The 27,453-nt window shown below is 39.2% G+C and overlaps 2 protein-coding genes across 4 annotated transcripts in view; both read left to right on the top strand.

Annotated features, from left to right (window-relative positions):
* The window catches only part of LOC103812786 (macrophage mannose receptor 1-like), a 32,379-nt gene extending 27,398 nt beyond the window's left edge, over positions 1-4,981 (top strand). For both annotated transcript variants that reach the window (XM_009085910.4, XM_050971819.1), the window contains exons 29-30: positions 1,850-1,891; positions 2,295-4,981. In XM_009085910.4, the coding sequence (XP_009084158.2) occupies positions 1,850-1,891; positions 2,295-2,533 (281 nt within the window). In that variant the 3' untranslated portion in view covers positions 2,534-4,981. The remainder of the gene's footprint in view (positions 1-1,849; positions 1,892-2,294) is intronic.
* Positions 4,982-14,942: 9,961 nt separating this feature from the next.
* LOC103813101 (macrophage mannose receptor 1-like) overlaps positions 14,943-27,453 on the top strand; it is a 33,209-nt gene continuing 20,698 nt past the window's right edge. For both annotated transcript variants that reach the window (XM_009086315.4, XM_050971821.1), the window contains exons 1-11: positions 14,943-15,112; positions 16,905-17,306; positions 18,449-18,622; positions 20,112-20,270; positions 21,155-21,268; positions 21,736-21,870; positions 22,867-23,049; positions 23,600-23,757; positions 24,405-24,518; positions 24,843-24,958; positions 25,257-25,405. In XM_009086315.4, the coding sequence (XP_009084563.3) occupies positions 15,055-15,112; positions 16,905-17,306; positions 18,449-18,622; positions 20,112-20,270; positions 21,155-21,268; positions 21,736-21,870; positions 22,867-23,049; positions 23,600-23,757; positions 24,405-24,518; positions 24,843-24,958; positions 25,257-25,405 (1,762 nt within the window). In that variant the 5' untranslated portion in view covers positions 14,943-15,054. The remainder of the gene's footprint in view (positions 15,113-16,904; positions 17,307-18,448; positions 18,623-20,111; positions 20,271-21,154; positions 21,269-21,735; positions 21,871-22,866; positions 23,050-23,599; positions 23,758-24,404; positions 24,519-24,842; positions 24,959-25,256; positions 25,406-27,453) is intronic.

The raw sequence follows: 27,453 nt of genomic DNA, 5'->3' as shown, positions 1-27,453 counted from the left end.
TGCATTGATGCTGATGCATGTGCATCTGAGTCAAAGCCAAGAGTAATTTCTGTTTAAAATGGTGAGAAATAATGTTGGAGGATATTCTGAGTCACTGTTCCCTCCCCTCAGTCTAAAAGCATTGATTTCTGGGCATTTACTGGGCCCTGGGGTAGGGAAGCACATATCATGTGTTGAGAGTGCAGAGAAGATTAATGGATATTATGGTTAGAATGCAAGGAGCAGTAGATGATGAACAGATGATTAAATTGGAGAGTGCTGAGAAGAAAGGCACATACTCTCCTGATAGGTAAGCTGAGGGGAAGCAGTGCAAAGTCACTGAGCTCCTGCAGAGGGAAGGTAGGTGCTGCTGGTGGGGACACTACCACCACGGTGAATTGTGCTGGGATCTGCTGGATGAGCAAGAAGAAAGCATCATAGGGTGGGCAGTGGGGCCAATTCCATTTCTCTGCTGGCAAGGGTGCAGTGAGACATGTCAGGACAACCAAACAGCATGGTATGCTTCATTTGTAATGGTTTCTTGTGGCCCTGTGGTGTTTTAGATGACATCTGATAGGAAATCTGAGTGTCACAGGCTGGGGCAGGTCCTTCTTGTGTGCACAGCAGTACTGCATAAAACATGCAGGATGTAAATCTGCACACATGCAGCTGTTGTGGGTCAATGTATGTGCACAGACCCAGCTGTGTTTGCACACATCAGCTGGGAGTCAGTGTAGAATAGACTTCATTTGCTACTGGCAAACAGATCCACCACACAAATGTAATTGATGTGGTGGGGACCAATTCTGCCTGTGGATCTTCACATGTTGGTGGGTTGACAATGGAGTCATCCATGAACTTTTAGGGTCCAGCCAGTCAGTCCAGCAAGCAATTAACTGGATCGTACCCCCAAGCAATGGAGGGAGGAAAAGGAGTCTGCCTAAAAATACAGCTAAAGTGCTAAGTACAAGTATGCTTTTCATTTTTGCAAGTGTAAAAATTGGAATTCTTTAGTGTGAAGTGTTAAGCTTTACACTGTGGAAGAGTAAAAACTTTGAACACAATCTACCTTACATAAAAAGTGTTCAAAGCAATGAGTGACTACAGTTAATCTTGAGGTTTTCTTCTTTTACAAATGTTTTTAGCAAGTATGTTTCATGGATTTAGCATCCTTTGTCAAAATACATTTTCCTATATTTTTTCATGCACACATACTTTGCTCAGCTCTGGGGCCCCCTGCACAAGAAAAACTCAACTAGGTTATTTTTAAACCATTTGAAATAACCTGCTTTTAAAACAGCTTACTCAGCTTGGTTCAGAGAAGGTCTTTGAAGATGATCTGAGGGACTGGAGCACCTCCCTTATGTGCACAGGCTGAGAGACTTGAGGCTGTTTAGTTTGGAATAAAGAAGAGTCCAGGAAGACCTTATAGCACTTTCCAGTTTCTAATGGGGCCCACAAGAGAGCTGGAGAGGGACTTCTTTCAAGGGCGTGTAGTGACAAGACAAGGGACTTTAAAATGAAAATGAGCATGTTCAGATTATAAATTAGGAAGAAATTCCTTAATGTGAAGGTGGTGAGCAACTGGGACAGGTTGTCCAGAGAAGTTGTGGATACCCAGCCCTGGGAATGTTCAAGAGCAGGTTGGGTAGTTGCTTGTGAGAAACTTGGTCTCTGGAACATGTCCCTGTCCAGGGCAGGGGGTTGGAACTCAATGATCTTTAAAGATCTTTCCAACCCAAACCATTCTATGATTCTATGATTATTTAAAATTTGTTATGAACACAAAATAAAAATTATGTATGCAGTACTTAATTCATTGAACTGTTGCTTTCAAACTGTGTAATATACATATTTCTTAATTTTGAAGTTGCTGAAGTTGAGCCAACCCATGATTCACCTGTCAATAATGGTAAGTTGGTTTCTTTTAAGCCAAATAAACAGAAATTTCAATAGGTTTATAGGCATTCATTATTTACAAGTGGAATTTCCTCCAGAAATTTTCATTTAAATACCCATTTAACTGTCATGATTATTTTATTTAAAATCTCTTTAAAATGAGAGCGCTTCTCTCAAACTGGATGCCTTCTTTTTTTTCCTTACAAGTCGTACATGTAATACAGCATAATGTTCCTTAGAGCAGATTGAGCCAAATTTTGCATTATTTAGCTGGAACATGCATCAATTTTAACTGCTACTATGATTTTTCAGTACCTTTGTTTTAACTCAGTTTCTTACTTAAGGAGATATTTGTGGTATGCAACAGCACTCTCTGGGCATTTATCAAAAAAATTGTTGTGTTTTGTCTTCGACAGCATCAAGAAACAAAGCTGCTGCTTCATCATCTGGCAGTTTAGGTGGGATGATTTTTATACTGATCTTCCTTGTGCTAGCTGGCACTGGCCTCACGTTGTATTGTTTCTATAAAAGAAGACGTGATCGACAGATGTTTACAGCTGGCTTTGACAATGCCATCTACCGCGGTGACATTGGAACTCACGAATCAAATTGCCTTGTGACCAATATTGAAGAAAATGAGCAGGCAACAATTTAATAGGCTGGGTAATCTTGGGCTTGATTTTAAAAAGAATTGAAGTGTTGGCATACAAGAATTCTTAAGGAAAGCAATTTTCTCCTGTGGAAATTCTATTTAATTTTGCATGGGGTGCTTCTTGCTTTCTCTACTAGCAGGACAAGCAAACTTACAAGGCAGATACAGAGATCTGCTCACAAACTTTAGTACCTGGGAGGGTTGCTGAGCTTTCACATGGACCTGGGGCTATGTTGTGTCAGCCAACACCGAGCAGCTCCAGCTGCTGCGCATGTCCAGCGTCATCTTTAGGCACAAGAACTGTGTTCATCATATTCAGTTGTGAGAATATGGTCCTTAGCATGTTCCAGAAAGTATATCCAGACCTGTAGGTACCCTGAAAATGTCCTGTTGATGTCCAGCACAGACTGGCAGAATTGCACAGGTTGGACAGGATGTCCAAGCTCACCCAGCGCAGATCCCTGTTTGAAGCAAGAGCAGGTCCTAGCCTCAGCCAGGCAACTGCTCCAGTGCTGTGGGTCCATGTCTTCTCTTTGCTACTGAGGTACCACAGAAACTTTTTATGTTGTCCATAATATCAGAATTAACATAATTTTCTCCTCTGTTTAGGACTTATGAAAAGCAAAGTGTAAATTGTATTTCTTCTGCTGTAATTCTGTAATGTATGTATTGAAAGATCAACTATGATGAGAGGTAGGAAGGTATTGTGAATATAGTGGTTTATCATAAACAGTCAAGCAGTTTAAACAATCAAGTGAGGATCTCAAAGGATGCTGAAAAAGGGTGGGAAGGAAAGAGAAATTATACTTAATTCACACCTGAACGTTGGCATAAAATTATTCTTGATATCTCCAATGCCAGTGTAGATTTCATAAATTTTTAGGCCATTTTGTCAAAGCCTAATGAAACTTACCTTTAGAAAGTCTTTTCTAATATCTAACCAAATTCTCCTTGTCCAAGTCTATTTTAAACCCTTGAGTCTCTTTCTAGACTTCCATCATGATGGAGCTGATGGCATTGCATCTTATACTGGTCTACGGTATATTCTCAGGCTTCATAAACCTTAAAATAGGCTCACATACAGGTGTTTTTCATTTTCACTTTCCAAGTGTTTTTTATGCCAAATGCAAACAACCAAATGGCTCAAAGCTCTTAGTGCAGTGGATGCCCTTATTTAATTTGATACTTTTTTGATATTTTAATCTTTTGACAGGTTTTAATTGTGTTTAAGTTAAAATATTTTTTGTGTGTATGAAAAACATGTAAATAAGTTTTTATTCTGCATTGGTTCACTAAATGGGAATTAAAAGGCTGATTCTAAGTAAAAGTGTGTGTCTCTTCTTAAACAGAACAATTTATCATAACAGAAAAAGAGGCAGGAGGGATGGGGCTCTGAAATTTTTATACACAAATGAGCATCCACTTTTCCTAGTCTAGCATGTTCTTAAATGCTCCCTACCAATCTGTGAAACTGTGTCTAATTGCTTCTTTATCTGCAACATTTGAAGGTTTTACTTGTCTAATGAAAGTGTTGTAATTTAAGCTGGTCTGCACTATTAGTTTCTGAGACAGATTTTATATACTGACAGCTCTTTCATATCTCCTCTCAGTATTTGCTGTTAGCAGCACTGGCTCTTCCTTATGCATTTCACTGGCTACATCTTCCAGGTCTTTCATCCCTTCTGTTGTTCCCTTCTAGACCCTGTGCTGTGATTTGTAGGTCCTTCTGACAGTGCACTGCACCAGGCCAGGCAAGGCAAGGTAAGGTAGATGGATAGATAAGGCATTTCAGCTGAGATAGATAAGGTATTTCAGCTGAGATCCTCGCAGCACTGAGCAGATGAAAAAGATTTAATCCACCCTTGTAACACCTTGCATAAAGGAGCCTTCTGTCCAGCTTGTCTGGATTGACTCCACAGGATGCGTAATTTTGGATAAAGAAGTGGGTACCAGAAAACAACAGGCCAAACCCAGGAAATATGCCTAATGAGAATTTAATTAGTGAATATTTCCAAGGACTGATAAGCCTTAGCAGTCCTGTTGCATTTGTGAGAGTTGAACCCAGAGTTCACCAGGTCTGTACAGAGTTTCTAGTGCCCACGAGCATCAGCAGAGAGAGGATTGTGTATCTTGGACTGTATTGGAGACAGACATGGCTGGTGCCTGGTGATGAAAAGCAAGACCCTCTGAGGAACTGTCCAGACATCTCCTGAGAATTATCTGGAGTGCCAGTATGGCTCTTTGAAACTGAGTACAGATGGGATTAGTTTCAGAATATTGGTCCAACCAGTATTGATCATTGCCTGTGAGTGAATTCTGTGAGTGAACAAGTGAATGTGCTGTGTGAATACTTACCTTGTTACTTGCTTGTTATTAGAGGAGCTTCATTCTATTCATAATAACAGCTTGTTAGAGAAAAACCAAAATAAACAGAACAACTTAAGAAACACAGTTTATGATCTGTATTTCTTCCCTATCAGTGAAGCAGAAATTTACAAGAAAGTTTAGTTTTCCATACATCCTAATTGGATGGATTTTCTTCTCAAACTTCATGGTTACTTGTAGGTTTATTTATTACCAATTAGTCTTCTGCAGCTAGATTTCTGAAGGAAAGCTGCCATTGCCACTATTTCCTACCAAATCCTAACTAATAGACCAACTCCAAGAATGCTCATCAGACATGACAGGTCCAGCACCCAGTCTACAGACTACTTTTGTGGAGGTAGGAAAGAGGTACTCCTCAAGTGCTTGAACCAGAATTTAGTGGTAAAAGCACTCTCTCTACCAGGTCTAGGAACCTTTGGTGTTTCCTGTAAACAGAATTGTGGGAAATACAATTTGTCAACTTGTTCTGCTTCCACATAGATTCTGGATTTGGTCTTATGTACAACAAAATACCATTTGTAAAATGCCTCTCCAAAGATGTTGACACTTACTTTCTCAGTTGCTGGCCCTTGCTTTCTCTATATTAGGATGGTATTTTAGAGAGAATGTCCTGCCTTTTCGCACCTATTTTCATTATATCCTTAGCCTATCACATGGATGAAAAAGTAATTGATTCTCTACTTGGACTTAATTTAATGTAACTGCCTTTAAGGAAGGAAAAAGCTGTGGAAAAATTCACCATTGTAACTTCCTCTTATGTCGGACAGTGTCATGGCAACACATACAAAGAAGAATGGAGCAGCCTCCTCCTCCAAAAGAATACCAGTTTACAGAGAAAATCTGCTAATATCAGTACCTATTAGATTCAGGCCCCTGGCTAAATAAAAATCTTAAAAGAATCTGTTGAACTATGAGTCTTTACTTTTGTCATTTAATTTTCTGAAACTAGGGGACTGAAGAAGGAAGTGAAGAGTAATTTGGAGCAAAATGTAAGGAAGTTCTATAAATACAAAGAGAATAGATAGATAGTTGTGAAATGAGCTAGTGCCTTCAGGCCAGATTCCAATGGGCAAGAGCCAGATTTTCGGGGTCAATAGGAAAGGTGTAAACTGCTCCATAAGCAGAATGTTGTCCCGATGTCACTGCATCCGGACAGAGGAAGAGTTAGTGTTCATTTTGTCTCTTCTCAGCTGTGTCCTTATCTAACATATCCAGCTTTCTGGGCTCAAGTTTTTGCTGTGCACAACTATTCACTATCTGTTATATAATCTTTCGGAGGATTTGGTTAGTGTTTTAAGGATGTGGTTAGTGGTTCTGGTTCCTCTGAGGAAATATTTACTCTCATTTCTGGAGAATGCATACAGTGCAACCATTATACTGGCTTTTTACCCAGACTATAGAACTGGACATCTAGATTAAATCCATCTCACCTACTCTTAGAACTGACTGACATAATTTTGCTTTATAGTTGATAATCAGGAATATATGTGGAGGAAATTGCCGTTGTTTTGTTGCCCACCAGAAGAGGCAAATTATAAAGAGTCTCTAGACCTAGGAGAGAATAATATTCAGTAACTGGAGGAAAAAGGATTTGTGCAGTGAGAAACATTGAGGTTGGTAAGAGGACGGCAAACAAAAATACAGTGCAGATAAAGGAGATTGAAGGGAAAGGTTGAAGTAGAAATGAAGGAGTTTGAATTGAGTCAGAAGTGCTGACCACTCCTAGGAGAGACAAGCAAGGTGGAGCATGGCAAAACACAGGTCTGGGAAATGCAGATCCTGCAGGGAAAAGTGCAGGAGGATAAGATTTCCGGTTGTGGGGAAGGAATAGAAGGTTGAATATAATTTTTGCATATGAGAAAAAAAGCTGATGCAGCTAAAGTGAACTGTTGCCTCAGGAACACTGTTCAGACCAGGAAAGAGAGTGTGTGTGAGGATGTGGAAAGGCAAGAGAGTGAAAGATTTTTGTATGTTTGTTCCTATTTGCCCGGCTTCTTGTGTTCTTTGGAAAGACCACAGCTGGGCATCAGAGATGAAGGCAGGATGCCTCTCCCTTTGCTCTGGCTCCTGATGTCTTTCACAGGGCAGAGCCATCTAGAAAAACGAGGAGATAGTTTCTTTCTGGAGAGTGGTGAGTGTGCAAAGGATGTGGCTGATGCGTCAGAGCATCATGCTAGAGTGCAGAGGTTGGGAGGGAACCCGGAGTTTTCCTAAGAGGAACAGAAAGTGGACCTGTGGGGAAGCCTCTGGGGCAAAGGAAAGGAAGAGGTTTTTGTTAGAGTGCTACAGAGGAACTGTGTGGGTTGTTTTGCAACCCAAGAAGCCACTGAGAGAAAGCTTACAGCAAGCACTTTCTCTGCAAAGTTACTGTGAAAAGTGGAGACATTTGTTTATAAACATCTTGTTAGAGAACAAACACCCCCTGCTGCTCGTTCAGGCATTTTTATAAATGAAAATATTCTCTGCAACACGTCCAGTTTGGAGAAAAGGTGCTGATATTTCAACCTGCTGGATCTGTCCCCCTTGGGGTTCACTCTCAGTGGGTGCTGGGAAACAAGAACAAAAGTCAAAAGAAAAGGTATATTGGCCTGTAATTAGTGGTGGGAGAGAGGGTAGGGTGGTGAATAACCTGTCAAAGGGCAAATGGAATAGTAAGAATGAGGCTTGATTACACATCTCCCATCTGCCCAAGGATTTCTCCTCCACTCCATGTTTCAAAAAAATATTTTTTTAAACTCTGGGCAGTGGGAATAGTACAGAACAGAACTTTTCTCCTAATAATAGTGCTTTTCATTTCAGAGCTACCACACGAGATGGTCATTCTTGTCAGGATGCTTATGAAAGTAAGATTCTGTCAAAGACACAGTTTGCTTTGTACATTGGCTTAAACATACATTTAAAAGTGCACAAAATTTAGGGTCTATTCAGAGTTAAGTCTGTTTGCAACAAAATTTTAACAGGAAGTAGGAAATTGGAAATGTGCATTCTCCATATGTTCCAAAGATAACAAAAGCCTGAAAATAAGAGGCCATTTATCTTCTTGACTGTTTAGTTGCCAAAACAGGTTCATTTAGTTCATATAACAGTGAAATTGTTACTCTTAGTTGGATTAAAAATGAAAAGGAATTGATTATGCCACAAAGAAATGGCAACATTATAATTACTTCACTGAATATGTGAAATTCAATGATATAGAAATTTAGCACAGTGACACAAATCAGGAAGGGCTTTTAAACAAATGAGGAAGCAAGATAAAAAGGAAGGAAATCCTAAAATTTTGCTTGAAAGCCATTTGCATTCACTTAAAGAATCACAAGAGAAAACCACAGTCTATGAATTTTCTTCCTTTAATAATTTTCCATTGCTTCCTATGCTCTTTTATACTTTGACTAAAACTGCATTGGCTACTATAATAATTTAAATTCCAGAAGTTTAGTATTTTCTTATAACTCAAACTTTTCATAAGTCGCTTTTTTCCTCAATTTTTCTAATGGTGTTTGATAGTTCAGACAACTAAAGTGTCATTCAGAGTAAATTTCATAAATGGTTTCTGCCTGTTCTCACATTTAGTGTGTTCAACACAACATGACATTCTACTCTTGTTCTCATGCCAACACAGCTTGACTCATAGTTTTCCAACTGATGACTTCTAAAAGAAACATCTCTGAAGAACAATACACTTCTTTTCTCTAAATAGCCTAGTGGTAGATTATTATGATTTAGTTCAGAGGAATAAAATGTAAATTCACTCCTTTCCATGAAGAGCAATGGGAGCTCTGTGTGTGTATTTTTTACTATTACTTTCCCTAAAAGAAATTTTCTCTGATCTGTCTTTCATTACTTCAGAATCTTCAATTTTGCATTTAATTTCTCAAGTCAGTTGCTGTACATTCTTTATGAAGTTCATTCTGTATTTTAGTCTTTGGATGCTTCCTGCTGCCACTCTGTTTCCCACCATTTGGACTTTATCAGGAAGTTTACATGCCTAGAAACTGCAGGACTGGATGCCTTCTAAACAGTGGTGAAAATAGTCCACATACATTTTCATATGTAAAAATGCCTGAAATGAAAAGCCACATTCATGTTGTTATGACTATTAAGTACAGTTACTGATAAAGAGTAAGAATGACAGAAATTTGGAAGAGCCATCCTATTTTGTTAATTAGTCTGCAGACAACATGACCTAAAGGTCCTGTATCACTGGTAATGCTTTAGGAAGAGTCCTGCAGTTGCTGAAATAGGGATGGAGATGGTAGGGAAAGAAAGAAATTCCTTACTCTATGCTTTGAAATATTCTCATGATTTTTATTGTGTTCAGAGAGAGCTGTCTGTCTGCTCTGCATTACTGAGTGAATGATTTTGCTGTAGATCTGAGACACCCACGGGATGAGCCACAAACATTCCCAGCCTCTCCAGAGGCAGAGCAGGTGCAAGGACAGCACACAAGGGTCTCTGGCACCTTTCTTGCCCTTAGTAGCAGGTCAGCCTAGAAACAAGGCTTTGGTTGCAGACAGGAGTGAGATGATCCCAGGCCAGCTTGGGTCAGTGGCTCTGGCATGTGGACCCCAAGCAGCTTGCCTGACATGCTGCTGAACTTTGGAGATGCAGCATCTTTTATTTGCCACTGAGTGGAGTCCTTAACAAGACTACAGATGTGCAAGTCTGCATTCCCCAGAGCTGCTCAGAGCAGCCTGGCAGTGGAGCTGTGCCTGGCATCACAGCCAGATTGCTCAGGGCATGGGTGAGTGCTAGGCTTGTCATCAGGGTACCACAAACAGAGGGTTATCTTTTCCACCCCTCTCAAACACAGTTTCTATCAAGTATTAAATACAGATTTTTGTTTTGTTTGTTTAAAAACTGAGAGAGATGCTTATAAAACAATATTAATTTCAAAATTTGTGTGTCTTTACTCGTACTATTTCACTGGACGTTTCTTTGGACAATATCTTATGTCAGATACTCACCCAGAGTCTCTTCCTGTGGCTGTGTTTACTACTTTAGCCCACTTGGAAAGCTGGGTTGATGCTCCCATATATTTAAATCCCATGGTTAAGTAGATGAGTGCTTCCAGTAGGCTGTAAACGTTGCATTCCAAATCAAGGTCCCAAACAGACATAAGCTATCAAGAAACTCGGGTTCAAATTCTTCAAGAAATTAATTATATTGCAAGTGTGAAATTAAACCACAACAATCAAACAATCCAAAGAAATCAATTATGAAAAGAAAGTAATTAAATGGGAGCTAAAAGCAGCTATTTTCCTCATCCTCATATTTCTGAGTGGCTGTGGGTACCTGTTTGCCATTCTGCAGTCACTTATATTATCTCCCAGTATCAGATTCTCTTCCAGAGAATCTATCAGACTTCTATCTGCCTCTCAGTATTCTGCTTCCTGTTAGTACCTTAACTTGTATAATTGCCTGTTTTCCTCAATCTCTTCATGAAGAGATTGATGTGCAGGATCCCTCAATGAGTGCCCACTACCTACTGGTCTCTGCAAAGGCAAATTGCCATGGAGGAGCACACATAGATACAGTCTCTTCGTATCACTCCTGTCTGTGTGAATGGAGGAAGCAGAGGAAAGCACAGCAGGTGCTTCACCTGGTGTGTGCAGAAAAGTTGGTGATGATGCATCACATGGAAGCATCCTTTCTCAGAGATACTTAAAATGTGAAGTTCAGCAAAACAATTGCAAAAAAACCAATTATAATTCCTAACAAACAGCATTGTGCCAATCTGTTGTGGTGCTGCAACTAACAAGTTCTTATCTTGCACTTTACTTTCTATTCTTATAAAAACAATCACTATATAAATCTTCAGTACACAGACACAGTGTGTTATCTTACTGGCATCTGTTACTTCCATGTCACACTAATTGTATTGTGAAACAATGTGTCACTTCATATCTTTAAGCTTCCAAATACCTTATTTTCAGTTTAGGAAGGATTTTGAAGATGTTTGAATAAGTGTGCTCTCTATGGTTCTGAATGCCACTGAAAGAGAAGTGTGAATGCCATTTCTTTTTTTAAATGCTAAAGCACAGAATACAAGGCATGATGTAATTTAAAGCTTAAAGGTCTTTGAATTTTGCATATCCTGTGAATAGGAACCTATAATCATATACCTAATAGAAACAGGGAACTGAAAAGGTCCCACCCAAAAGCAGTGTCAGCTGAAACTGATCAGCTGCTGAAAGATCCAGCACCTCTTTTAAAATTTCCAACAGCAACCATGATTTCACCTCTTTCTGAGGCAGCCTTGCCAACACTTCTGTCCTAGTGATGTTGGAGGGCTTTGCTGTGTCACTGGCTCCTCAGCTCAACCGGGCTAGAGGGGCCCAAATAATCTCTTGGTTGCTCCAGAGCAGGCAGGCACCAGCTGTGTTCAACCTGCTTCTTGGGAATGGTCCCTGGAATGCTGGACATGCCAAACAGCACCTCGAAACCCCTTTGGGGAAGTGTTCACTGTCATGGGTGAAGGACACATGCCTGCACTCATTTACAGCATAGACAGCCCTGCAATATTGCCTTTTCCTGAGTACTGTTTAATTTAAATTAATTAAAGGTGCCTAGTTACCAGTTGGGTTTAAACCACAAAACAAAGCTAAATAATTTATTAAGTACACTTTCCCATTATCTGAGATTTTAACATACAGAATGGCACCAAATCTTTCCATAAAACCCTTGTCAGTATGCCTACCAACTCAACATAAGCTACTAATTACTGTTCTTTTTTTAGGACTATGATTCCTTATTACCTAGTCATCATCTCATGATTAGCAAATAGTACTGCTTTTTCTATTACTTTTTCATTAATTCAAGTTAGTCTACCTGTGTTATAATTCCTTGGAGTTTTGATACATTTAAACCTTGCCTAGCTTCCCCCAGTGTTTACTGAGAATTGCCAATTTCTCCAAGTATTACAGCTTGTCTCTAAGAGTTAAATATAATCAAATTCAAAAACCAAAAAATGGGGTTGCCTTGAAGCCCAAACATCACATTAGGTTTTCATCTTTAATCTATCCTGTTGTTTTATGCAGAGTTGGGCACAATTTGTGTAAACTAAACAGTGCTCCTGGTGTAGGAAATGGTCTTGCAAATATTTCCTTATCTTCCATTGTTTACAGGCCTCCTAATGAAGTGTCTGACAAAATGCTATGGAAATGAAGAGCCGACTTTAAACATTGCATGCTATGTTTTGGTAGGAAGCATTAGGCTCATGAGTGCAGCAACACTGCCTTATGTGAAATTAATAGGAGAAAAATGTATTCTGCACTGAAGCTTTCCAGAGCAGACTTAAGTGTGATAGACTGTGATGCTGCCAAGGAAAAGTGTGAGATTATTGAAAATGTGGGCAAGAGATCCAACTCATTTAAAATGAACATTGGCTTCATAATATGGAAAATCAGCTAAATGAAGGGTACATGCAGTGATCCGAACGACATCCAAAGAAACCTGCTTTGATGGATGATGTGCCTACTTGGATGAATATTTAGAGAAAAGTGGTGACTGAAAAAAATCCTGACATTGGCTGTAGAGAATGTGGCCTTGGAAATTCCTTTTGTTGGAAGCTGGCTCTGGCCTGAGTTTGAAGCTTTGACCGAGGCTCACCAGCTTCTACAGGCAATTAAGATCATCCTAGCAGTTTTTAATTCAGTGTTCCATGACACAAGGTCTTGTATCTGAAGAACTGAAAGCATTTTTCTAGATGTCATATAGAGCTCACAACACGACAGTTTTGTGCAGATGCAAAAATTAGACGACTTATGGTTTGACTGTGGAAGGGAGGAGCACCTGATAGGTGGCACAAGGGCAGAGCTGGGAACAGATAATTTATTTTTCCCCACATGTGTTCAAAATCAGGGCAGCTTTGGGTAGAGCTCTGGTCTGATGAAGTACTTTTTAAGGTGGTTACACATGGTGGTTTTAAGGTGCTTGCAGTGGCTGCAGTTAACTGGCTGTCCTGTTCACAATAGTCAAGGTGTTGTGGAGTACCAGCAATGGGCAAAGGAAGCTGAATCTTATTCTTGCAAAATTCCTGAAAGTGGCACCTGGTTTACCTCAGATAAGATCATTCCCCACCCCTTTTTTGTGTCATACAGCAGGCAGCAGGCCTCGAGAGAAGAGGGAGAGAAGAGTTAGGGAGTCACTGGTGTCACTGGATGCCTGTGGCTGGTGGCTGGGCTAGCACATGCCTGGCCTTGACTCCCTGCAGCACGAGTAGTTTGCACTGTCAGCACTAACAAGGCAAACAAAACTACTCCTGAAAATGGGATCTGAACCATAAATCCCACCCATGACCACCACCCTTGTAGCTCTTTACCACTCAAATGATTGTCTTCCTAGATGTGGACTAATTTAGGGAAAGGATACGTGCCTCTCTCTCCAAAGCAGGCAATTCTGCACAAATGGTGTGACCAACATAGTGTGCCCAGGGCACGCTCAGGCTAAGTAAGGTGATAGGTTCAGCATTAGACAGTCCTGAGAAGTAGGCAAAGTGAACTGATGACTGAGCCATAGGCAAACCACTGTCAGCTCCTACAGAGCAGGAAGTGACATTCAAATGACAAAAGGAAGTAAAAAAGAAGAAAATGCACTGCAGTGTATTACAATATTCAGACTATGCCTGGAAGAGCTGTGAGAGATTTAGATGCCCTTTATAAGAAGGAAATCTGGAAACTGTTTCAGATTAAAGCCAATCTTTACAACTATTTACAGAACTCCTTCTGCTATTTTATTTGAACTAATGTGCACAATTTACCAGGGTTAAAAAAAAAAAAAAACCAAAACAAAGAAAAGCACAAAACCTAAACCCTACATATCTTTTAATAGTTTTGCAGTTAAGAGATTCCTTTGGTAACAGTCCATGTGAATGTCTGCTCTCTCTCTGCTATCTCCTTCTGTGCTGTTAATTATGAAATTTCCTTCCTCTTTCGGAAAATAGGCTTGATACAATTGTATTTGGAGGGTTTGTGAGGAGGGGAAGAAGTCCAGTGTCTTTTTGCAAGTGGTTGCAAAGAAACTTCAGTCACTCCCCCCAACAGAGACTGACACATAGGTCAGGCCATGAATCTCTATTGGGCATTCAGACATTTTTCAGATAGGGAATTTTTCTCACACCCTCGTTACCTATCTTTAAAATCATGTTCTGGACCTCACCAATCCACAAGCAGATGGGGAAGAAAATGTTTTAAATAAATTTTCCTGCCAACATTCCTGCTCCAGCACATTTTTCTAAGATATTCAAGTCAAATTTGTTATTTAAATCTGGTAGGGAATTCTACAAAAAATAAAAGGATTTAAAATCTTGAAATAAAAAGTCACAGAATCATAGAATACCTTCAGTTGGAAAGACCTCATAAGGATCACCAAGGACAATTCCCTGTTCGTCACAGGACACCCTAGCACTAAACTATATGACTAAAAGCTTTGCCCAGATGCTCCTTGAAGTGTTTGTCCATGGGGAAATGGTATAGACTTTTTTTTTAATAAGAAAGGAAACAGTGATAAAGCAAAGGAAGAAAACAAAGACTAATCATAGAGATAATATAAAGAACAGACATTTTTCCAGTTATTTTTAAAACTATATACTGGTATCAAGGAAGAATGACTGGACTAATTATTTTTTTCCAGTATCCATTATTTAAACAATAGTCCAGGAATGCATGTTGATTTCCAGTGATTGCTGAGCTCAGTTAACAAGAAGCAGTTAAAGGGTAGTGCAAAAGGTTGTTGAGTGTATCTGCAAACCAGCATTCATGGGGATCTGTTTGTCTGCTGTGCCTCAGCCAAAATATTGAGGCTCAGGTGCTTGTGTCACCTATGCAACATCTGCAGCTGTAATGGGCACACTTGTGAGATATAAACTTGTGACTACCTGCTTTCCCAAAGATGAATGGTCTGCCTTCAGTGAGATGTCATTCTTTTTTTGAGGGTAAAATTTGCGCCACGTAGTCTTGTTTTTTAGAAATGTGGCATGTGACAAAATGTTTCCTTATTTAGCACTCAGAGTTTTTACCCAACCATCCAGCCTGCTAAACTGAGGAGGACCAGCCACTGTCCTCTCCTCAGCAGGACTTGACTGCCAGCAGCTCTCCCCATCCAGGTTTTGCTGAAGGGAAGGAAAGGAAACACTTACAATTATGTTCTCTGGGCTCTTGCTTGCTCTGTCTCTTGTTCACAGTTCTTTGCAGCTGGTGGGTAAGTGCCTCCTGCTTGCTTCCTGTGGAGGTTGTCATGAAAGTGCTTCTACTCCTCTGGCTTTTCTGGGTGATTGTGGTTCTGGGTACTGCCAATATGTACATTATTAGTGTGGGGATGGGGAACCTCTTAATGGCAGGCAAGAGGTGGGGGAACAATCTCACCGAAAAAAAAAAATGGTTAGAAAAGGAGCCATAGAATCGATCCTTAATGGTTTTATTAATATATAGTGGCACTATCACTTTAATAACCCCTAAGAAAATACATGTTTAAATGATGTTTAAAAAAATTATTTAATTCTTTTCTACTTATTTTTGAGCTGTCGGTGTCTGGGTAATGCTTTGCAAAATCAGGCAGGGAAAATCTGCAGGAGTGGTGAAATGCAGAAATATTGGTAGGATATTATGATATTCACAGATGATGGCTGTAAAAGGGGTTTTATTCACTGTTTTGAGCAGACTCATTGAATTCACTGGCATTGATAAAGCGGATGGATTTTTTAAAAATAAAATTGGATTAAGTTTAGGAAATATCTTGTGGAATTGGAGTGTACAACACTACTGCTATCCCTTTAGCTGCACTTCTCTTGTAGGTATTCTGCAGACCTGAATGTTTAAGGTTAAATCCTTTCACCTTTCTAACTCCCGAGGATTTTCACAGATTGTCTCAGAGTATATGGTATTTTTTTAATCACCACAGTCTCCCTGCAGGCCAGAAGAATTATTTTCAGTGTATTTTATATTATCAATTACATTGACTTCAATATTTTTGCAAACTTTTTAAGGAAATGTCTTTAACTTCTTAAATAGATTTCTAATAAATATGACACCCACTGCTCAAGACATGTAACAGGGACAAAAACTGGTTATGAATCCCACAAGCTTTGGCAGGAAATACAACCAGATGGGTCACAAAGTACAAGGCAAGGCAGCAGAGAAAATTCATAGGCACAGTTCACAACTGCTGCTGGCAAACTTATTGCAGGATTGAAATTAGCTCCCCTGCCCCTACCTTACCTTGAAGCCAACTCTTCAGGCATGATCAGGTAAACTGCCTGGAGAGCTGGGGACCCAATTTCTGGTGCATGTGTACCTTCTAACTCCCACCAGCCTTTACACACTGGCAAGTGCCAGATGCTACTTCTCCCCAGCCTTTGTGTTTTCTCAGACTGCCATTGGCTTCCCAATGTCTTTCCTAATTTTATAGTCAATGGCTCATAGGAGGGGATGGCAGATCTTGCAGTCTGGGCTGAGGAGCCCAGAGTGACCCCTGAGAAGCCCAGACCCGTTCACTCACATTTATATGATGAAAAGGAAAGGAAAGGTGGATTTGGGGGAGGGGAGGCAAATGGCTCAGCAAAGATGGCTGTGTGCCCACTAGGAGACCTGTAAGATCTGGAAGGGGGAGAAAAGTTTGTAGAGGTCAGAGGTCTACAAGGCCATGCCTCTGAGGATAGGTTGGGTGGAACAAGGCAATGGTAATGGCAGTGAGGCTGAGGGAATTCATTGATGTAAAACCATCCAACAAGCTGTGCTCAGCTGCTGCTGCTGCCCACCACTGATCCACAGCATGGTGATGTATAACCATGACATACATTTTCTATTGTCTACTTTAATTTTAATCAGTAGACTTGATGTTGCTCTGGACCCTGTTGAAAAATAGAATGTTTTTATCTGACATGAATGCAGTGACTTCTTGTTCATGGGAATGGGAAGCAGAATAATATTACATATCCACTATATATATATATATTCTATAATAACTGTTTGCTATGTGTTGTTTTGTTTTACAGACATGAAAACATTTTTACTGTATAATAAAGTCAACAGGCTCTGTCTTGAAGCATCTATTGCACAGTCGGTTAGAACTGCCACTTGCAATCAAGACAACGAATCACAAAAATTCAGGTGGATCACAGATCATCAGCTTATGAGTGTGAAACTTAAACTATGCCTGGGGGTGCCATTGAAGAAGGATCAGACCATGGTCACCCTGTATCCCTGTAATCCAAAAAGTGAGCTCCAGTGGTGGGAATGCAGAAATGAAAGCCTCCTTGCAATCCAAGGGGAAGATTTATTTTTCAGTCCTGGCAATGAAGAGCATGATAACGTTTTGTTAAAGAAGGAGCTGAGTGCAAAGAATAAATGGAATATCTATGGGGCCATGGATGTTTTATGTTCCCAAGGATATGAAGGTACAAAAAATTGATTCTTTCCTCCTTTGCATTAATTACTTTGTGAGCCTTAGAATATTTAGGATCTTTGGCTCTGCCTATTCTGACTCCTTCACTGACCACCAGTTTTAGAAAATCCATGCACTGAGGTACTTAACTTTGAATTTAATGTAATGTTTATGTCCAAGCATGTATTATATACACACACTTTTTTAGTCTACGCATTATAGTACATTAGTATTTTGAGTACTATAAGTATTACATGTACCCTCTATATATTCTATAAATACATATTATTAGTGAATGTGTATTTACTTGCTTACTCTTATACTATGTATAGCATTCTATAGTATGTATAAGTATTCTCTAAAGTCACTATTGCTCACCATACTGTGTCACTACATTATTAACAGAGCACATAAACACTGATAAATTTCTTATACAGTCACAGGGAGATGAAATTTACATCCCCATGAATGAAGAACAATATGGGTGTGCTGAGAAAGGTCTGAAAGTACTGATTTAAGCAGAGGAAGCATGGCTTCTTGATTCAGCAGATGAGGATGCTCATGGAATAACTAGAGTCACCAGAGCAATTACCTTTTTTGATTAGCTGAGGTGTAATTGTTCTGAATGGCTTTCCCACATCTAGAATGAATGCTCTAAAAGCCACCTCACAGGATATTTGAGCAATGAACTCTTAGCTTTGCATGTGGCAAGCTGCTTCACTGTACAAGATACTTAGAATAGTCACTGGAATAAAAACATAGGGAGATGGTCTAATATATGTTTACTTTTCTTCCCAGGAATCAAGACTTATAAATATTAGTTCCTGCTCTTGCACATGTTATTTAAATCTTAACATTTTTTGAAATAGAAGTATCTTAGGGTAGAGCTCTGGATCCTTATTAAGATTGTAAAAGAGTCTTGGTCAGAAATTTAATTATAGGCCTCATCTATGATATATTACTTTACATCAGAATAGCCCTGCTCTAAAATATATTTCAGAAGCTGAAGTCTGAAAAAGTGCTGTTTTTTTATGATTATGGGACGGGAACCATGGAAAGCACTTTGAGATGCAATTCTGCCCCAGACCTTACTTTTTCCCTGGTTAACATTAATTTGTTACTTCTCATACTCATGCTATCATTTTGTCTCCCCAGAGACCTTCACGCTGCTGGGAAATGCTTTTGGGGCGCCGTGTGTTTTCCCTTTCAGGTACCAGGGGCAGTGGTGGGTGGAGTGCACGGCCATGGGCCGCACCGACGGCTGGCTCTGGTGTGCCACCACCGCCGACTACGATGCGGACCAGCGATACGGCTTCTGCCCCTCCGCAGGTAAGGCTCCTGCTCCCTCCCAGGTGCCCTCAGCGTGCCTTTGGCAAACCTGCACAAGCAGAATATGAATGTCTTTATAATAACAACTCATAACTTGCAAGAATGTGGTTTAGTACACGATCATGGCCACAGGAGGCAGCTCACCGTGCAAAGAAATGACGTGTTGCACAAAGATGCGAAGAGAGTCATTGAAGAGTAAGTCAGCATTCAGTTCCCACTTACTGTGGGGGTGTTGCTGAGCAGTGCAATAATTCTGAGCTCCTTACTGCTTCCCAGCCAGGATGTGTGCTGTTCTGTTGTGCAATCCTTCTCTGAGGACTCCCGTTGTGATGGATGTGGGCACAAAAAAGAGCACTGTCGGAAGACTGATGTTGAAGTTGATGTTTCAATTTGCATGATTCTCATGTGAACGTATTTTTTTGCTAAAATGGAATATGTCCTTTTATCCATGCTTTTATGCCCTGTTCATATTGTCCAGGAAGCAGCCTTTCCACCCCATTGACATCTGCCTGGCACTTCCCTGCAATTTCAATCACTTTTATTTCTGTGGTCACTTTCCCCTCTAGCTCCCTTTATGGCCAGGAGAGCTTTGCATTCCTGATATTGAAATCTCCACCTGACACATCTCATCTTTCCTCTATATTTCTACCCAGGGCTCCTGTCCAGCATTGTCTTTTTTTATCAGAATGCCCCTTTACTCCACTTGATTTCAAGTGGATTTTCAGTGAGCGCACATCCCTAGTCAACTGTGCTTTCCAGGTTCCTGCAAAGATACCTCACACACTAAGCCCTGAAGGTGTGACATAGGGTCATTGAATAATTTTCAGAGCTTTTGAAAGGTATTCCTAGCTTTCAGTTCTTTTTTTAAAATTCATCTTCATTTTGAGTTTTGGGAATGATCAATTAACTGATAAAATTTTGTGTTAGGCTTGATTGAGAATGTTGATATCTTCAACAAATCAAAGATGCAAAGGTAATCAGAGGAGGAGCATGGTGCTGCTCAGCACCGTTGCTGTGTGACAAGCACAACCAGAGGCTCTTTGAATGGGAATGGGTATTATCTGTGAAATTTTTTGATGCTAAATTCAGGACTATAGCTAGTTCTTATAGCTCTCAGTGGGAGTTGCTGTCCAGAGAGAGAAGGAGATGTTGCTCAAGCATTTCAAAATTTTCGCCTGGGACTTCTGCCATGCAATGTATTGACCCTCCATGCAATGGATTTTCCTGTGCAATCACTTTCCTTGTGGTAATTCCTGACTTGTCTCTCTTCATGGAACAGGAGGCAGTACAGGTCAACTTTACCTGACAGCTTGCTGGCCTTAATTTTGTCTTTCCCCATCTGCTCATACCATTTTCAGTGGTCTTGAAGGAGCAGCCCAGGTGAAATTTACGGAGATGAATGAGAACCTGCTGCACAGAAGAAGAACCTGCAACTCAGTTTTCTGTTGGCAAGTTACTATGACCTCTGCTGTTATTATTCTTTCCACAGATATAGACAGCACATGGACTACAGATCTGTCAACAAATGTTCACTACCAAATAAATTTCGACTCAGCTCTCACATGGCACCAAGCCAGGAAGAGCTGTCAGCAGCAAAATGCAGAATTACTGAGTATCACAGACATTCATGAACAAACATACCTTAAAGGTAAGGCAGCAAAGCAAACCCTGGGTTACATTCAGGATCTGTTCAGGCCATCATAATAGCTAAGGATTATTTATTATGGTTTTGGACATTGCCTTTGGACCTAAATATGTGTGGGCAAGAAAACAAAATATTTTAGAATTTGCAAGTTCATATCAAAATTGCTGCCAAATTTACATAGAATTCAAAGTATTCCAGCATCCTGCAAGTGTAACAGTTTGACTTCATATTTACAAATCTTCTTTTATAATAATTTTTTAATGGAGGAAAAAGTCCTAAAAACTAAATTAAAGTCTTATTTTGGTCAAAAGGAAACTTCAAAAAAAAAAAAAAAGAAAAGAAAGAAAAAAAGAATAATTTTTATACCAAAAGAAGGATTTGCTTTGTTTCAAAGGCTGTTTTGACAGCTGTTTTTTTCATTCTCTTGTCAAACTGAAAAATATCAGTTATTTACAGATATCAAATTGCAGCCTTACATATCCACATAGAAACGAATAAATTATATGGAAGAAATATTTATTTTTAAGGATTAATTTACCTTCTAAAATTTTTTTTATTATTGTTTATATTTATACTCTACCAATAATTCTACTTAAATGTACAGAATTTGGCCTATTCTGCAGAAACAATTTTGTTTTGGATATACTCTGTGGATATAATCTGTGTTCATTTTGCATTAGTTGACAGAATAAAACAGGGTGTTTCTGTTTGTTTGCTTTCTTACAATATTCAATCTTTGGCATATTTCAATGTATTAGGTTCCATAGTATGTACAGATATTTACAATTAGCTATTTAGGAATATGAGTCTTCCTAGAGACATTGTTAGCGACCATTGCTAATACAAAATTGATTTATAAAATAATTCCTATTATTTTTGTAACTTAGAATTAACAGAAGGTACAGATTCTGCACTGTGGATTGGACTCAACAGACTGGACTTGAGTAGTGGATGGGAGTGGATTGGAGGCAGCCCTTTCCAGTACTTAAACTGGGCTCCAGGTAGATGGGACTTAGTTTGATTTTGTATTTCCAAAGAGAAAAGGTGCATACCTCAAATGCTGCTGTAAGCTTTATTATCAGATAGTTAGGCCATGAAATAAGTATTTTAGCTTTTCTTGCTTTAGCTTTAGAAATTTTTTTTTCTATAGCAATATAAGACAGAAACCTTCAAGGTATTGCAAAAATATTTTAGCTGTGAAAGCAACACAGCCTGTCCCAAAAACATTCAGTCTTCCATTTTTTGACTAGCAACTAAAGTATGAGTTTACAGGTTTGTATCCACTTACCTAACTTACACACATTTCATACAGACATTTCCCCTACTGGAAACCTTAGCTCTTACCAAAGCTGGGAAAGACATGACCTCCATCACTTCATCCAGGAGTGGTCTCTCATGTGCATTTTAGACCTTAGAGCTCTGTTTTCATTCAGAAAACTTCATTTTTTTCTCTGTACTTTTCCCAAAGGAAGTCCATCTCCAGAATTTGGAAAGCTCTGTGCAGTTTTGAGTCCTGAAACAAAAGCTAAATGGCAAAATTGGGGATGTGATCAGAAGCTTGGTTATATATGTAAGAAAAGGAACTTTACTTTGGCTCCTTCAGGTATGTTGATACATCTTGATAATTTAAGTAGAAGCTGTTATCTGAATTGCTAAACATATTGACAGAGACGAACAGAATAATTTTATTAGAAATAGAACTATTTCTTGTTTCTCTGGTTTGCTTTTTACAACGATTGCAACCTTTCTAGTCTGATCTCCAGTTCCACAATGCACAGAGTGAAACAGATAAAAGCAAAGAATTTCCAACTAGTCACTCCTGTCTGTGTTTCAGGGGCCAGGTCTCCCCTTTATGTCCCCAGACTACTGACTCTCAAAAGGGAGAACAACCCCAAAAATTACTTTTCAGAAGTGAGACATCAGTAAATATAAGCCCAAGAAAGAAACATGCATAATTTAGTGTGGTTCTAAGTCATTCTCCATGACTTGTGGTCAACCAGCATCCAGATAAGCAAGTTCAGAGTTCACTGCAGAAGTGGTGGAAGATTGAGACAGTGGAAGATCAACACATTGAAGTGAGAAAAGATATTTTAAGTGTATGAAGATTTCCTTGTTGGTGTGACCCTATGTATTCATCTAGCTATAAATTTCTCTTGATGGCTTTTACTCTATCAATACACTTAATCCTTTAAAAATTCATAAACCTTCTATGTTAGCTGTAGATAATGTCTGATTTCTCCTATCTGACAAAAAAGTACTAGGTGATACAGAAGCTAATAAAATTAATGAATTACAAAACTAATACATTTAATTAATACATTACAAAATTAATATATTTGTTGCAAACATTTGACTAAACTTAGAGTTTGTATTAAATATTACTTGTATTAAAAAGCTTTCCTTCTCCAAGCTAAAAATTGCCTGGTTTAGAGAATCACATTTATGTCTACTGCATTTTGTGTTCATCATTTCCTTATGATGAGAATTTCAAAAGAAAATTCTTGGTTTAGAACTTTTGCACAGATGAAGTGGAAATATTTTCAGTGTCACATCCCTTGCATGGCAGCTGGAGCTGTAAAGCCTTGGGATGTGTTCCTAGGTGACCCTGGGCCTGTTACCTGCCCAGATGGATGGGTGCCCTACATGGATCACTGCTATAAGATCTTCAGGGACAGCAAAGGATGGGAAGGAGCTTTGGCCTCTTGTCAGAAGGAAGGGAGTCATTTGGCCAGCATCCAAAGCCTTGAGGAGCACAGCTTTATTGTGTCTCAGCTTGGGTACAGTGAGTATTTCCAGGGAGTCTCTTTACTTTGCCTGTATGGGAAACAAGACATTGATAGTTCCTGCTGAATTTTGGATGTTGTCAAAACTCTGATTTTATTTATTGCCAAAATAATTGATGTAGGTCTGGGGGCTGGGCTTAGGGATTTTTCTGTTTTTTTTCATTTTGTTGAAAGAAGCATGAAGCACTCACTCTTCAAGTAACATAAAATCTGTATTCTAAAATTTGACCAGTGAAATGGAACTGAAAAGTAACTATTCAGACTTCTAGCCTACCATTGTGGTGTATCAGCTTTAGACTGGCAATTCACACCCACTGTTATGAGGAGGAAGAGTAAAATTTTTCCACCCAGGCAAAGAATTTCCTTACAGCTTAATTTTCCAAAGCATACAGTTTATTTTTATATCTACATGAAAATATTAATTTATAAAATGATCATAGAACATCCTGCATAAATTTATGAAAGGAATTATATGTCTAAAGCCTAATGGTTGCTGCTGGGAAAAGGGTGGAGTGCCAAAAGAGGTCTTTTCTCTGTTTCCATCTTTAGAGCCAACAGACAAGCTGTGGATTGGGCTGAATGACCATAAGGTTCAGATGTATTTTGAGTGGAGTGATGGCACCCCAGTGACATACACAAGATGGCACCTGGGGGAGCCATCCACTACAAACAACAGGCCAGAAGACTGTGTCCTGATCAAGGGCCAGGTGACATTTCTCAATACATATTGTACTTCCATACTAAAAATAACTACTTAATAAAAGAATAACATGCTCTGTTATTTCAGCAAATGGCTAAGGCCAGAAAAAAGAGATGCAGGGATTGAATTGAATGAGATTGAGAATGAGATTGAATGTGACCTTTAAAAAAAACCAAAAGCATTACTGCATCACTGGTGAAATTTTCTCTTTAAGTACATCTGATAGTCACAAATGAAATTATTAGGACTACAAAACAGGTCTCTGAAGGTGTTTTGAGAACATTATCTCCTTTTCCTCTGGTGGTAATGATGGTATATGGGAATCTCTGATTCTTGTTGGCTTTTCTTTTGCTGCTTCTTTGCCATCCCATAGCACATCTGCCTGTGCATGACCCAGCACAACAGGTCAGGGAGCAGCTCCATGCACCTTCCTCCCTTCTTATCCCTGCCAGCTGAGGCTGTACTGCTATTTCACAGAATGTGAGCAGATTTGATTTTGACATCATGTAGGAAAATTAGATTAGGAAAAATATTCAATCTAAAAATAAAGGAGACAGAAAACAAACAATTTTCATTATAAAGAAAGACATTATTTATGTCCTCTAGATTATTCATCTTTACCTTCTTTTTATTTTAAACTTTTTCCTGACTCAGAATGGCTATTGGGCAGACCATGTCTGTGTGAAGAAGGCTGGCTACATTTGTAAAAGAAAAGCTACATCACAAAGAGCTGGAGAAAAAGAAAGTAGCCTTGAAGGTTGCAAAAAAGTAAGTATTTGAGAATGGAACATCAATTTCTCAGATGAAATAGGGACATTGAGAACCCATTAGAAATATTTGAATTATTTGTATTATTTACATGGAAGGGTTTTTTGTTTTATATATTATGAACTTTCTCCCTCTCTCAGTTACTCTTAAATTTAAAAAAACATTTGCAGAAACCACTTAGGAGGAATCTGTAATTTCACTGCAAAAAGTTTCTCATTCATAATATTCATGATCATTCATTAATTTTTATATGTCATATTTCACTTAATACATGATACCCCAATTATTTAAAATTTGTATGAAAATCCTAAAAGCATATTACAGGGTTGGAGAAGATATGGGACCTACTGCTATTTTATTGGACATGTTCCAGCAACATTTTCAGAAGCAAACACCACTTGTGAAGGAGAAGAAGGTTACTTAGCCACAGTTGAAAGTAGGTATGATAATGAGTTTTTCCTTGCTTTTAAATATCTAAAGATTGTATCTTATGAAATATTCCTAGAAAACCTAACACAGCACCAGACAGCAAAAGGCTTAAGTGACAGATGGGGTCTCTAGTCGAATAACAAAAACTTGCTTTTTTTTGTTGTTCATATGGAATCTGAATCCTATGTAGGGTCTTCTCCCCCAGCCTGAGGCAAGGAATAAGAGAAAAAATTTCATCATCACATTAGACTGACAGGATTTGGGTAAACACCCTTGTTTCCACTTGCATCTTGATGATGTCTTTTCCAGGTATGAACAAGCCTATCTGACCAGCCTTGTTGGGCTGAGGCCTGAGAAATATTTCTGGCTTGGCCTCTCTGATGTGCAGGATCAAGGCACTTTCAGCTGGGCCAATGGAGAAGCTGTCTCCTTCACACACTGGGATGCAGGAATGCCTGGTAGGTGCTGCAGTGAGGGATGGTGGGTGCTCTCTGACAAGGTGGTCCCTATTTAAGTTGCTTTGGTATACAGTCCTCTGAAGTTTATGTTTTAGAATTTTGGTATATTTTACAAGTACTTGCAGTTTTTCAAATCCCATATTCTAATTTCAAAGGGAAAATTTTAAACTGCACTTTTATATTAGGACATCTGATACATTTACCCATAAGATTAACTTTTGGCCTGTCTTCACAGGGAGATAAAAGGAGTTACAAATGGGTCCTAAGACTATTCCACATTTGTCCCTCTAGTGGAAAAGTTAGCTTGGGAGAAGAGGTTGAAACAGAGCAACTGGAATATGGATTTTAAGTTAGAATTCCAAACTCCAATTATCAAAAATCACTGTGCCATTATTATTTTTATGTGTGATACTAAGAAAACCACATTAATGGGTTCATACTGTGCAGAAGCACAGAAAACAACATTTCACCATGCCATGAGGAAATCTGCTTTTTGTGTGATATACTATGTTCCTCTTAGTGATTATTTGTCTGAAGACTTTCTTGAAAAGCTTCAGTGAGGTTATAAAATATAAAATAAAAACTAAAAAATTATGAAAGACAAAGACTAATAAAACCTTAGCAAATGCCATAAGAAGAAAGCTTGCCAGGGAGTCTCTGCTGTCAGATGATCAGAGCATGAGGAGAGCACTCGGAGCTCATGTTGAGGAACCTTCCCTCTCTGACCATCCAAGTTCCACTCTGGAGTCTCACTCACACCACTGATCTGGGACCAAGGTCCCTCCCCAGCTACACCCCCACACTCACACAGTCACACAAGGTTTCCTTAACAGCTTGAACCCAGGTTTCCCCAGATTTTTTGATCCGTAAAACAATTCAAACATGGTGCAATAATAAAATAACAGCTTGAGCTGGGTGCCTCCAAGGAGGATCCATGAACAGAGGAAGCCCTGGGCTGTTTTACAGTCTAGATGCAGTAATGTCTGGGGTCCTTGGCCCCTGCTGAGCCTTCGGGTGTCCAGTCATCTGCTGGACCACTGGTGCCTGTGGCCTTTGCTATGCAAAGGGTCAGCACCAGTTCACAGCCCTTTGCCTTGGCTCCCACCAGCCAGAGCTCCATCTCCAGTTGGCACTGCAGCTTGCAAACCAAACTACCCACAGCAAATGCACTCCTCAACAATCAGGCTGGAACAGCAAAAAAAAAAAAAAAATCTGTTTCCTTGCATCTGTGTTCACTGAGAAGAAAATGGACTTTCTGTGCTGGAAAGTTTCTTCGTGAGGGTATCTTTGAAGAGTCTATTTCAAGCTGAAATATCAAGAAAATAGATTATGGAGGAAATTGATGTTATGAAGTCAGGAATAAGCATGGCTGCAGAAATATAAGATTACATGAAATAAACCCTTCTCTTTAATGCGTAAAGAGACCTTTAGCTTTCTTGCTAAAGCTGCCTTGACATCTAAGCTTTGCTAAAAGAAAAATGTGGTGCTGACACTTACAATGGTTACAGAGAGATATGGGGAAATACAGATGAATAAGCCATTAGTGAATTAACTAAATCTGAAAAAAGGAAATAGTGGGAAAGTTACATAAAATCACTACTGGAAGGGGAGGTCATGCTTATAGATCACTCATTGCTCCACACAGTAGGTGAAAGCATATGAATGAGGGAAATATAGTTAGTGTGGTCTATCTCAATTACCAAAAGCCTTTCAACTAATCTAATGTAACACAGAAAAGCTCTTACATTGATAACAATATTGATTAAAAGGCACTGACTGGAAGGTGGATTTTTTTTAATGAGGGCTATTTTTTACTAGGGAAGTGTGTTCATCAACAGAACCCCATAATGATCTGTGCCAAAGCTGTTCAACATATTTGCAGACCATATGGAAAATTTGCAATAGTGAAGTGACAAAATTTGCGGATAAGAGTAAATTATTTCTGATAGCAATGATATGCCTGTGAGAAAACTCAGGACAGTATCAGGAAATAAGTGACTGAGCATGATCAGTAAAACAGTAGGTGAACTTTGAAGGATGCTCTTAGG

This window comes from Serinus canaria, chromosome 2, assembly GCF_022539315.1.
Source record: "Serinus canaria isolate serCan28SL12 chromosome 2, serCan2020, whole genome shotgun sequence".
Classification (NCBI taxonomy): domain Eukaryota; kingdom Metazoa; phylum Chordata; class Aves; order Passeriformes; family Fringillidae; genus Serinus; species Serinus canaria.
Note: the sequence above shows the minus strand (reverse complement) of the source record. Positions and strands in the feature narration are given on the sequence as shown.